This window comes from Melozone crissalis, unplaced genomic scaffold (assembly GCF_028551555.1).
Source record: "Melozone crissalis strain CALT ecotype California unplaced genomic scaffold, PUWL_Pcris_2 ptg000023l_1, whole genome shotgun sequence".
Lineage (NCBI taxonomy): Eukaryota > Metazoa > Chordata > Aves > Passeriformes > Passerellidae > Melozone > Melozone crissalis.
Window position 1 is genome coordinate 20894185 of NW_026535801.1, and position 14224 is coordinate 20908408.

The 14224-nt window shown below is 39.0% G+C and overlaps 1 protein-coding gene across 2 annotated transcripts in view; it reads right to left on the bottom strand.

Annotated features, from left to right (window-relative positions):
* MAP3K20 (mitogen-activated protein kinase kinase kinase 20) overlaps nt 1-14224 on the bottom strand; it is an 89881-nt gene that overhangs the window by 52468 nt on the left and 23189 nt on the right. For both annotated transcript variants that reach the window (XM_054277852.1, XM_054277851.1), the window contains 5 exons: nt 7690-7777; nt 3415-3516; nt 2585-2650; nt 1628-1656; nt 1372-1509 (listed from right to left, as the gene is read on the bottom strand). In XM_054277852.1, the coding sequence (XP_054133827.1) occupies nt 1372-1509; nt 1628-1656; nt 2585-2650; nt 3415-3516; nt 7690-7777 (423 nt within the window). The remainder of the gene's footprint in view (nt 1-1371; nt 1510-1627; nt 1657-2584; nt 2651-3414; nt 3517-7689; nt 7778-14224) is intronic.

The window sequence follows — 14224 nt, forward strand, 5'->3', positions numbered from 1 at the left end:
TTTCAATGAGGTCAAATAAACTTTTCACAACATACTGTTCCCAAGGCACTGTTAATACTTGACATGATGAGATACTAAACAATTTCTTACCTTCTCCCACTTTGAAAACATTACTAAAGTCAATTCAAACTAGGATGACTATGTGAGAAGTTTGAACTGTAACACCATGTTTGGAATTTTTCCTCTAACATTGTTGTTCTGTTTTGAAACTGGAATGTTTCCCTTCAGTGGACAATATGTGATTGCTTCCAGTAACAGTTTACATTAATATTTATATTTGTTAGCTTATGTTCTCTTACTCTTTGTGACCTAGTTCAGTTAAGCAAGCAAGTATTTTGAATTGACCAAATAGGATCCTTGCAAACTTTCAAACTTTCACTGGTAAGTGATGCCACATCATGTCTCAAAAATTTTTCTCACTATAAACAACTGTTTGGCAAAAAGTTTAAGTCACTCTCCACTGAGACATCAGCTTAGATGTGTACAGACATAGGTGCTAGCTTAAAATCACAGTGCCTTCCTCACATCTACCTCCTCCCATTCCTCAAAGAGAGAGACACAACATTTGGCAGGTAGTGAAGAATTTCTCATTTTGCCACCCACTGTTGAATGCAAACAGAAAAATGGTTAATGCACCAATATGCACAGAAACTACAGCCCCACTTCCTTTCATTTTGCCCCAAATACTCTTTACTGTTCTCTGCCAGAGGAAGGCTATGGGCTTAGGCACACAACTGATGTGACCAGTAGGGCTATTTCTAGCCTGCTTTGTATTGCAGAGCAAAACTAAATTAGAGTTTAACTGTTGACAGAGTAAAGTAATTCACATTACTGAATCTGAAAACCTGACATTCTTATGAACTATAACTGATTCCTCACCCTTCAGCAAAGCAGTGCTGGGCTTCTGTATTTTCAGATGGGGTCTATTCTCACAGATAGTGATAGCAGTGTCTTTTAAACAATTGAGCATAGAGGAGCTGCTTTTTAATAAAAATCAGTGACACTCTATTTTGGGGAAAGTGGAATGCTAATGTTACCCCCCGTTACAAGATAAGCTTTTTCTCTTTAGTTCCACAAAAAAAGCTCCACAAGCAGAGATTCATGATGTTTTCAGAAGCTCCTGAAAGCCTTTGGACATATGCTGAATAACTGTGGAACTTCCTACACTGGCATGCTGCTAATCTAATGAGATGCTACCAAACATGCAAGATACTATGTTCTTCCTATCATTTTCAAGCATATAATTATAAATTATGGGTCAGTCACAGAAGGAACTGTGGCATTTCTTGTTGTTCTTATTTAGAATTGCTGCAGTTGCAGCACATGAATTCTGTCTCACTGCCACAATGCACAGTGAGATGAGGCACTCACCACTCCGTACGAGTACGTGTCACATGTTTCAGACACTGGAAGACTCTGAATAACTTCTGGGGCCATCCATGGGAAAGTGCCCACTAATGACATGTGTGTCGTATGGGAGTGGAATCTTGAGGCACCAAAATCACAGATCTGGCAAAAAATAAATAAAATATTAAACTGGTATTGTGAATATTGACCTCATTCATCAGACACAGAAACATCCAGTCAAGCAGCAGCATCTCTCAACAAAAAATTAAAGTGTTCATACCTTTAACACACCATCAGCAGCTATAACAACTGAAAATGAAAAAACAAAAGGTTACAAGAATGCAAAAAGCAAGTCTAATACATTTTTACAGCAAAATACTTCATTTTTCAATAAGACAAATGACCCTAAGGTGAGCCAGCATCTGAATGTGCACACCTGTCCTGGTTTCATAGGGAAGCTGACAGGACATCTGCTGAATATCTGCAAGCCTCTGAACAAATGCAAAACCTTTCAGGCCTTACTGAGTTAAAGGACAGCAACACAGATGAACTTCATTCTCCCCAGTACAGTTAGTTTACCAAGAAGCTCTCTGGAAGAGTCATTAATAAGAGGAGAAAACCTAAAACCGAGGTGAGACCTACATGTTTCTTGACTATTATACATCATTGAAATCTGTGCCTCTCCTATCCCACCACTAGTGGTAGAATTTTCATCTAAAAGGCAATGTTCAGCAATTTTCAGAAATGACTGTCAACTGCTAAGTACAGACTCCACACTGAACGTGTATGACTCAAAAGCCTGAATATCTGTCAAACCTCAAAAAAAGCCACAACAAAGACATGATTTTCTGATAAGAAATAATAGGCCTTATCCAGTCTATTATGTCTGGTGTCTGCCAGCCTTTCCTGGTACTCAACCTTTCCAAATAGAAAAAAGAAGTAAGGAGTGCCCAGACAGTATCTGAAAGCTTAATCTGCTTTCTTGGCCAATCATGACCAGGAAGACACAAGTTGAAAGAGTCCTCCACAGTGTTCTAGATGATGCCAGGTCTGTAATGAACTTCAGACAGGCTCAGGATGGGGAGAAGGGAACAAGACAACTTTTCTGTGCCTCAACAAGTGCAGCTTTGATGACAACCATGGCACTCTGCTTGTTCACAAAACTCAGGCACAGATTTAAATGCCACATTAATGGGTAACAGTACATGCAGATCGTTTCAGAGCATTGCTACTTTACCATTCCTGGACTTCAGGTCCCTGTGGATAACTTTGACTGGAGCTTCCATGTGTAAATAGTGCATTCCTACACAAAACAAAGGAACAATCTAGTTAGACAGGCTGAGCAGGGCCATCCCATTTCTGCAGTCATGATTCCTGGTTCCCACTAGTTGTACTCATTGCAAGTTGCCATACCTGTGTGACATACTGACGTGCTGAAGGAGAACCAAAGCTTCCCACAATCTACTTTGAGTAAAAAGCACTAACCAAAGCTCACTTATCTCTCAAAGCATCTATCTGGATATGCTAATGGGTTTTAACATCATATGTAGTTATTTTCTCTAACTATATAGTTAAGGAGGTGTCTACACAATTAAGCCAGATATGAATTTACTTTTTTTTCATTAGTTTACACTAATTCTTGTGTGGTCAGTCACACAGAACAAAAAGGATGGAACAGCTTATTCTACATTATTATATGAAGAGTTTCAGTATGTTTGCTGAGAATAAGTCCTTAGCTTCCTTAAATGCCCCAAATCAAATCAAATGTAAGGGTAATTATGCACTTTACCTCATAATTACACTACATCAGCAAATTATCCTCTTGGGACTTAAGGGCACACCAGAACTGGCTCACAGAAGCCATTTCCACTCCAGAATATTTCTGGATTCATAATAAACAAGGAATATATTGAAAAGAACAGTGAATGGATTTTGCTTTTTTCATTTATATATGTTTGATTGGTTTTCTTACCATCTCAATAAGGAAGATTAGGAAAGCTTTCCTGACTAAGGAAGCTGTACATTTGCTGGCTGTGTAGGGCAGTATATGCCACTCTTCTTGCTTACCTTTAGCTATGTCAGTGGCCCAGGTCATGATATGATCCATATCCATCTCTTCACTTTTGTTACTATTAATGTAATCAAACAGTGAGCCAGCAGAAGCATACTCTGTTTAAAAAAGAAAAAAACAACAAAAAACCAAGATATTTAAAAACATTGCACCTAGCTTGAAAGACATAATAGAAACTCTACCAGTTCCAGAAAGCAGTCCTCTGGCTGAATGACAAAGAATTTGCATTCAACAGCCTAAAGTTATTACCAGTACAGTAAGAGAGTTTATCTGACTATACCAATGCAGACATAAGCGACTACTAACAAAAAATAAAAAAGACAAATTAAAAAGTGTAATCACATAGAAAAACAGGCATCAAAATGAAAAGGCATTAGAAAGGCCTGGCATCAAGAAAGATCAGGCAAAGCAGTTCAAATTCCAGAGTAAAAGGTTGTGCAAGCTCCTTGTTCAGGACAAGCAGATGTTTCTCTTAATTTCCCATAACTATACCTACAGAATCCCACAGCAGAATTCTGGGGTACAAACAAGGGCATTTGGGGCCCACTGATGTTTGGAACTGTGGCAGATGGAATCCAGTCTGACTGTCAGAGTTGCGGGGCTTAATGCAGGAATAACAAGCTAGTCAGCCCTACAGATATTTAGGTGTGAAACTGGAGACAACTCAAATTTCTACAGTACCACTTTCATATAACCTAAAATTCTTACTTTTTTAAACAGTGAATTAACCACATTTAATCAAAGAACAATTAACAGATGAGTTTGGTGGTATCAGATTCATTTTATTGTTTCCAAAATCAGAGGATACTCCCCACTGTAAGCAGTACTGTGTATAAATTATGCCCCATAACAAAACACTATTTTTAATTTATTTTTTTAAGTAAAGCCACATGCTAAATATATAATGTTTTGTTACAAAGAAAGAGTTTGCAAGTAGAAAGTTTCCTATTTCCCCATGGAGAAACAAAACAGCAGATCAAATAATTTGTTCATGAAAAAACAGAAGGATGAAACCAGAAGGCTAACCCTGTGATAAGCAGGACAGATTTTCTTGTGCTGCAGGTCATCTACAGCAGTTTAAAGCCTGTAGCTCTTCTGCTCAGTATCTATTAATATGAAATATTAATAGAAATAAGTTTTATCTTATTTGGAATTTGTTTCACCAAAAACACAACAGGAGGTTCATAAGATGAAACAGCTGATACATTTTCTTTTATCTGTTTGCAATGACAGGGTAGACAGATGCCACCCAGTGCAGGGGGATACAAGGAGCAACTTAAGCCTTTTGTCCCTCTCTCCCAAGGCTATTCAATGTGCTTCTCAGGCAGAATTTAGAACCTATCTAGAAGACTCTCAAAATCTTCATTTTATTTCAAAGCAGCCACAAAATCATTGCCTTTAAGACTATATCAAATGTATATGATTTTTTAAAATAATAATATTAATCAATGATTGATACATGATGGTGTAAATGCATACAAGAATTTCCATTGTTCCTAACCAAAAAAAATAAAAAACACTGGGAGATCACTGTGTGGGGAAAGACACCGAGACCAAACTGAATCTGCAGCCTAGAATGTGGCAGGTCAGATGGGAAGACTCCAGTGCTAAATGAAAGAGGGAGAAAATAGCAAGTCCTGTGAAAGTAAACACTCAAGTGGCAAGTGAGCTTTGGATCCCTGCTGTACAGCCTCCCACTGAAAGGACAGACATGTTGCTTCTGATGTCACCGACAGAGGAGTAAGCTGCTGACCCGCACATTTCCACAATTAAAACAGAAGCTTTTTTTACCCATGATGTCATCATCTGTCTTATAAATGGATTCTTCAGGAACAGGTTGGCTGCATGCTTTGCATGCCTTTACAATGCATAATTCGACCCATCAGGGTCAGGGGACAGCTCAGCTCCTTCAGCCCTTTGCCACTTTGTGTGAACAGAGGCAAGTAAGCTTCAATAAACAAAGCCCCACTGTTAGTATTTCTTCCATACAGTTACTGTGCCACAGATATTTACTAGGACCTTGTGGATTTGGAAAGCCTATTGCAAGGACAATGTTTTGCAAATAATGGAAAAGAAATGTTTGCTTTAGAAAAAAAAGCTCTGATTGCCTTACTGGGCCCACCCTGTGATGCTGTGGCAGACATATGGTTCTGTGCATTGGGGGCACAAGCTCTGAGAACCTTTTGGGATGAGGCAGCTGTGGCCAAAAGCCATATCTGAAAGCCACATATTGAGATTGCTGCTGACAGAGATGGTCAGTAACATCTAGAATGATGGGATCCATGACAGCAGCTCACCAGGCAGCAGGATGAGCTGAACACTGACATACATCCTAGGAGGAAAACATTTTTTTAACTCCAGCTGTAGCCCTTCTCAGAAAACTCCTTAACAATCCTACATGAGACATTACATGCAGGTAATGTTCAGTACATGCCAGTACTTGGCTGAATGCTCTCATCTCCATCACTCTGAAGAAACATTAACTTCTCACGATTTCTTCTTATTTGGGATTTTCTCTCTCAAGAAACAAATCTCTAACTAAACACAGGATTGTCTGCAACACTGAAGGCCATCCAGAAGATCACAAAGTGAAAATCCCTCTAAAAGACATTTGAAGTGTAATCAACATTTCTTTTATCAGTAACCATTCTCTCTCATTTGAAAATGGTGTAGGGAAAGGGAGCTTTGCCTCCATTCCAATCCACAGGACTCCAGTCTCCTTAGAAGTTGCACGGAGAATCAACAGCTTGCTAAAAAATCCCCAAACCTCTTTCTTTTTCAACCAGGTGTGATCAGAGTTCCCTGTGGAACAAAGCTGTTGAACTACACACTGTAGTCTCTATCTCACAGGCAGTTAAAGAGTCCCCATTCTCAACAGCACAGTGAATTACTTTAGTTGCTGTCTGCCCTGTGACTGGTAAGCAGGTCATACGTCCTCCAAACCCTGATCTTTGTGAGATCAAGCTGAGGTCTTCTGATCTAGACATCATCCCAGGTCATTGATTACACCTCACCTTTACTACTCTCCTTGCTGGTTTACACTTATATTAAAAAGGATAGTAAAATTACATTGCTGGATTTATTAGCTTTCTATTAATTTTATTGCTTCCAGAAGGAATTCAAATTCCTGTCTATATGACATCATCAGTGCCTTTCTAAGTGGTGCAGACTGTGGTCACCCCATGCACCTCTGGAATGCTGTCTGCCACACCATGACCTGCAGTAGGCTGATACTCCAGTAAGCAAAGCTCCCCACGCCCTGAAACGTGCTGCATTTCAGATTACACTGCCACCTGCTGTGATAAGCAGAAGTCTAAGAGACAGTGAATTTTCACGAGTTCTGACCACCAACCAACAAAAACCTGACCAGCAGTGACTCAAATTGGTATTAGATTGTGCCACATGCAAAAGACTACTCTTCACACTGAGCTTTGAAAGTTACAGACAGGCCAAAACATGCCTCCTAATCCACACTTTCACGAGTTTTATCTCTTCAAACATTTGTTTGAGTAGTTGGGAAATTTCTTTGCTTTCGGTTTACTTTCTACTTCTATCTTAGGTAGTTTGTCTCATACAGTAAAGGGAGAAAATTCTGTATCTGGACCATCTCCCAAGCTAAGAGCAGGAAGCTTAAAATGGTGACAGAAAAAAAACAACCACCAACAAAATACCTCAACAATACCACAAAAAGCAACTTCTGCATAATTCCAGGAATATCAAAACAAACAAAACCTAGTTTTCCATGTACAAAGGGAGTTGTCTTACAATGCCTTATTAACCCTTGACTCTATTTCAAACTCCTCCCATTGTGAACCTCACAATGCAAATTCTCCTACTTTCAGTGCAGGCAGAACTCATGGGGCAGCTTTGCTCTGAGCAGACACCCAGCCCACCTTCCTTCCAGAACAGAACCAGTCAGAACTTCATATCATGAAAACCTCTACTTTTGTGACACACCAATTAGAATGGGAAAGCAATTCTCCAAACAGGGCACAAGAACACAATGAAAGGTACTGTTAAAAGGAGTCCTGTATTTGTGCACTAAGAACACCCTAGGCCTCACCTGCCTCATGCTGCCTCCAGCTATGCTCCCAGCCTGGTTCCCACCTCCAGCACTCCCAATTACATTGAGGCAGGTAGTGCCAAGCACTCTTAACATTTAAAAAAGACCAGAACAATTAGCAAAACACTGTAATTGGGTAACACTGGAGATAACCTTGTAACATTGTAGCTTTACAGAGTCGAGAAAAAGGTCAGACAAAAATCCTTACCTGTAACAATGCCATAGTTTGGAGGTTCAATGACAGCTCCATAGAACTGAATGATGTTTTTGTGACTGAGCACACTAAGTATTTCTGCCTGTTGAAAACAAACAAATAAACAAACAAGTTAGACAATTCAGAAGGGTCATTTATCATAATAACTTATTTCATACCCCACTGGGTATACACACATACAGCATATAATATACATATATATATATATAAGCACACACATATCTAGGAAAGACTGCTCACAAATCCTTGGCATTTGAAAACCTCGTGAGAGTTTGGCAGATGAATGCTTTGTATGTTTGGGGGGTGGGAAGGTGGGAAAAACAAATTTGAGACTATTCTTTCACAGCCAAGGCACTGATGTAGGAAGTTTAGTCTTTGGAAAAATTGAAGATCTTGGAAAACTTTGTTCCAAGAAAGATCTGGGATTTTTGGCAGAGCAGCAGCAGTCCAATCCAGAATTGGTGTTTATGCACAAAGTACCATGGGTTCAGCGAGTCCAGCACTCCAGGCTGTTACAGCATTCCATGCACACACAGCTCCATCCAATGTTTACTGGAAATGAGGAATTTCTAGGCATGCGCTGTGGAGTCTGATTAAATACACAGAGCAAGCGTGCTTGAGATTGCCAAACACCTAGCAAAGCTCCTGGGTAAAACTGCTCCTCAAAGCAGACTACAGATGTTTAGCAATTCTGGAAAAATGTACAAAACCTTCAAATTCCACTTGAAGAATGCTACTGGGTTTGAGCAAGAGACTGCAAGACACTGAGACTGTATCCACAGAAATTAACACATATAAGCCCTGTAGTTTTTGAGAAAAAAGGTCAGGTATTTCTGGGAAGGTGTCTCAACAGTTTTACCTCTGCAGTATGAAAACAAATATATAACAGATTTTAGACACACGTTTTTATACAAATATAGATATTATGCAAATACAGATACGTACTACTTTATATTTTTCTTCACAGTAATGCTTTAAGATTATGAGATTATGTTAACTCTGTACCAGGCAGGAGCATCTAACAAAAACAAGATCACAATTAATGCCTCAGAACTTATCAAAAGTATCTGACAGATCTCTTCACAGATCCCTTGACTTGTAGTGGGAGTGTTGCTGTTCGCCCACAGGTGAGTCTTCACACATGTTCTCAGAAAGCTGCCACTTAATTTATTTTGTGGACTTGTAGGTAAGTCAGTCTGCAGTATGATTTGCTGAAAACAGCATACATTTTAAAAGTTAATTTTCTGGTATTGTGATAAAATGATTACTCACTTGATGGTAATATTGTTTTTCTTGCTGAGCAGGCTAAGCAGCATGAAGAGTTAGTGTAACCCAAGTTAAGTTCAAAGCTATAGTTAAGATTTAATTGCATACGTGTAAATGTCTGAGCATTAGCTAAAGGTCTTCAGAACTGTGTTGAAGTTACTCAAAAAAGTCCTTAAGCAACAACAACAGCAAAAAATTGAGTCATCTAATGCCTTTATCTGTAATTATGCACATAAGCACATGTATCATGGTACCATCTATAAAACATAGGCCAAACAAATACTGGTTTGCTAAGCTCGAAATTTATTAGAATAGCAGTAGCTGATGTAGTATGGGTTTCTGCATAAAAACTGCTATAGTCTTTTTGTTTTCAGTGACTCTAGAAGGTCACAAAATAATTTAAATGGCAGATATCCAAGCAAATGTGAAAAGATTGGCCTGCAGGTAAACAGCAACACTCAAGACTCAGCCAGTCAGGGGATCTGCCAGCAGAAGGAGCTCTGCCCCACAACTGCAGCCCCACCAATCTCCCAAGACAAGGAACTCCTGCAGCAGCAGAAGCAGGAGTTGTACCTCCAGCCTCCTTCCCTAGGCTGGAGGATGCAAGTGACCACTGAGTCGTTCAAATCTCCATATCAAAAACTTTTGTATTATCTTTGTATATTCCTTAGGAAATATTCAGTTGGGCATTCAATTCTCTAATTCCTACCAGCATTACTGCCAGATTACCAGGAGACCTCACTCTCCTTGACTGCCTAGCTGAATAATCTGATACGGGACAGGAATAATACAAACAGTTACAAAAACTATCTAAACCACCTTTTCCTTAACACCTTGGTAAGAAGGAATGGAATAAAACCATCTTCTTGTGAAGTACTTAAAACACACCACGTCTTCAAAGTTATGAGCACAACATCTGCTGTGGTGTTTACAACACAAGCACTTCAACAAGTCATTTGAATTAAATTGATGGGTCTCATATTCCATTTTCTAATAGCATAATATATTTAGGTCCTGGCTATAAAACAAGCACTTGGTGACTCTTTTCAGAGAATGATTAAAAATGTGATTAACAAATCCAAGTTCCATAGCTCCCTATCCCACCACAACTATGTGCAGAACCCAGTGACTGTTCTCCATCTCATACAAGATGCTGCTGGATCCAGTAAAAGTCCATCAGAGTCAGTGGACAACAGGAGGGGCTGCACTGCAGCAAACCCCAGACCAACCAATCACCCAGTGTTACCATGACAGGGACTGCAATCAAAATATGAGTGTCAGGCTAAGAAGATGAGTACTTCACTGCCACAGGCACAGACACATGGTGCTTTTATCACTTGGAAATGCAATAAAATATTTTTAAGGTTATCTTATTTATGTTGTACACACAAAGATCACATTGCAGAATTACAAAAAAATGCTGTATTGACCACAGCTAATACCATCACCTTCACATTGACGTTCATACTCTAATCTGGGATTTAATAGATACCAAAGCAAGCTTCCATCTAAGAAATCCAGAGAAGCACCTTCTAATTGCCCACAGATATGACAATGAAGAACTGTGGGGTAAAAAAATTTCTAACTTTTCCAAAGGACCATTATATCACAAAGAAATCCTCTCTAAATACTTTTAATCACTATGCTGTTGTTCGCACTAGCGATTCTAGACTATTCCTTTCATGTTTTGTTCTCTTCTGTTGCTGTGATCAGCTGTGAACTGTATTAGCCAATTTAGACTCTTATTCCTTACAGTGAGAACCACATGCAAGCCAGTCCATATCTTTGAAGCTTTTGTACTACCTTTGACAAGAAGGTGCCGTATTTCAATGAAAATTACTTTCAGATAGCAAATTACAAAGTGGTGGGTGAAGACTGGTATTTCAAAGGTCTCTTAGACACTAACAAGAATATTTAGAATCACCTTTAAGCATCAAAACTGTATTTTAATCCAAAATTCCTAAATGCTTGGAAGAAAATTCTGTCATGCATCTACCTATCTACAAGCTGTTGAAGAAGTCAGCGCTTGCTGGCTTGGGCATGACACTCTTCCACTCAGTAAAGCTGCTATCTATCTTATACAAGCTAAATGAGCACCAATTCCTAAATAGTGATGACAAGCAACAAATATTCAACTACTTCATTGCATTAGTTTTTTGTGTGAAAGACAGAATTTTTTTTTAAGGTTGGATTGAAGCAGAACTAGTAGAGTTCAGCTGAATGAAAGACATCCAAATACATAAATACAAACACCTTGGACATAGTACAGAGACACAGAGACACAAGGTAACTGCAACAGAGTTGAATATTATGCTTAGTACCATGATAAACTTAGTAACAGCCTGTTACTGACCATCAAACTATGCTAAAATTGTTCATACTGCACTTACATCCCAGGTATGGATGAAATTATGTTCCTTTCTTGAGTCCTGCTGAAGGGATTACAGACTACACACCATTTCTTGAAGGCAAAGGGATTCAGATTTCTAAATAAACCTAATCTACTGCTTACATAATTCAAATACCACAAAATTCAAGGTCAGAACAAATTACATTGAAAACTTTTTCATTTAATTCTCACTTACTGGCTTACTGTAAATCCAGCCAATTCATAAAACAATCACAGTGTAAGAGTTTGTAATTCAGGTAATCCCTAAGTGTACAAACAGTGTAATTGTGTCCTCTGAACCATGGTATGGATCACAGTGTTTAACAGGTGATTTGGTTTTATGCCTGTTTAATCTCTACTTACTGACATATGTGAAAATAACAGTTACATCATCCAAGACTGACATCACCCTAGAGCTGCTTGTAGACCCACTAGTACTGCTCTTAACCTTGTAGTACAAACAACCATGCATGAATAACCATATCTTCAGGTGCTTCAGCAGGTAAAAACAAAGTCCTCCTCCAGGTCTTGTCTGTGTTCAGCAATAGCTGCACAGAATTCACAAACACAAATTCTAACCACAGCCAGCAGAAGATGAGGGGACAACGCAAGCTGCCTGGACAGCATGGTCTCGTTATGAGACCCACAAGCCTGAGCTCACCAGGATGACCCAAGCCCTCCCTTGTTTTTGCTCTGCCTTGTACCAGCGCAGCAAAGGCAGCAAGTGCAGTTCAGGTCTGATGAGGTCTTCAAGGTCGGTGCTGACTGCAGATGTGGGCAGTGGCCGCCTGATGCTGAGCTGGCATTACTTGGGAATCAGACAAGGCCCCATCGTCAGATCTTTAATTGCAGCCGCAAAGACAGCAAGGATGTGGACGGAGGCACTTTGCAACAGCTGTGTTGGTGCTTGCCAGCTACTGAGAGCAGCTGCAGCTGCTCTTGTTAGAGCTCCCTATCCCAAGGCAGTTAAAGTTAGCAAAGACCAAACAACTCAGCATATTTTAGTTACTCAGGTTCTCCTTGGAAATATATTAGAAATTTGTTACTCTCACACTTGTAGTCAAGAGAAGTGATCAAGGGTTTGGGCAGTCTGCTCCAGTAGCACAGCTGGAACTGTAAAAGGAAATCTGTTCACAGAGTTCTTCAGTATCAAAAGGCTTTTTTTGCATGGGTCCAGACAAACTGAGCCCACAGCAACTCAACCACCACTTCTTCCAGGTGCCTTTGGAACAGCTGATTGGAAAGTAAAGTATCTTTCCACCCTGGTCTGAGCACACTGGTTTAGGTTTAACACAGGAAATAGCTGCAGCCCCTTGTGAGACCATTGCATCACCTGTTAGTAAATCAGGGAACCACACAGCAAGTGGCACCTTCACTCCATGTAAAATTACAGAGCTGTACATGGTTAGCTACTTAATCTGATTAACCTCCTTACAACCTCCTTAACTGCCTTATAATATATATTATTACACTGTGCAAAAGTTTGGCTGTTTAATTTTCCAGAGAACTGTTTGCCATGTTTATTAAGGAGGTATTTAGACACACTTAAGGCAGCTTCGGAAAGATATTTTTTTCCTAAGTCTTGTAGCATTTTAAAGGCTTTGACCTTTGTCATGTTCTTGGGAGAGCTGCAACTTAGCTACTCTCAGGGGATTTTACGGTCCAATGCAAGCTGGAAGAGGTCGGCTGATGCTTCAGTAAAATAATTTCTATTAGTGAAAACCACATACAAAAAAGATACAGAATGCTAACACATATAAATCCCACACCTTTATTTCTAGACTCCTGCTCAGAAATATATCCAGTCTATGTCCATTTCCAGTGTCTCATTAATCCTTTCCTCTGAATTTACTGCTGTCTAATAAAGGATGACACCTCTTATATTATCAGTTTCTCTAGGTGAACAAGCCCAAAATATCATTTAACAGATGAAATAAAAACACAGTCAGCATCTGTCATAACAAATTATCTTCTCAATATGCAATAAAGGGATACTTAGAGAATTTCAGAAACATAAAATTATTACCAAGAATTATATAGCAGTGATGTTAAGTAATTATTACAGTTTTGAACACAGAAAAGAAAATTATGCAGCTACAAAATAGAAATTAGGGCTTTGCCTACTGATTTGTCTGTTGTCATAAAGTTTTCTGCAGAAAAAAATTATAAACAAGAATTTTGTGCTTTGGGGGCCCAAATAACAGGCAAAGGTTACTGATTGTCCAGTTCAGAGAATTTTTGTAAAACCTATTAAACAGCCTTTAATACTAACAATGCGAGAGGAAAATCACATGGACATGGCAAAACCAAAGAATCCTCAATGATATTTTTTACCCACAAAAAAGCAGTTACCAAGTGCTTCAATGGGTACATTCCCAGCATACATGTACCTCTTCCCACAGGCAATCATTGTTTTAAAACTATGGTTGGCATGGCACTTAAAACTGTATGAGATTGGGCTTCTTTTCCAGTATTCATTTAGATGATAACTTATCGAAAAGAAGCTGGTTTCTACAGGCCATTTACATGTTAAAACTGTCAGCATTTACGCCTTACAACACAGCCTCTATACTCAGGCTCCATTAGGAAACAGTATCCTGTTTCGTAAACCACAGAGAAAAGAGTTAAATTACATTCTCAGATTGATGTCACCAGCATTTCTGTAAATGCCAGAATTAAATTCTCATAAGTACATCTACAATGATGTACAAAATTTGTACTTGGAAGCATTTTGATTGAGCAAATCTTTCACAGCATCAAATCTGCATCCAAAATTATGTCCTACAGTGTTACAAATCCCAGAGAATAGAAGTGGAAATGTACAGGAAACTAATAAATTCCTATTACTGTATAATCATTTTACCATTATTTTAA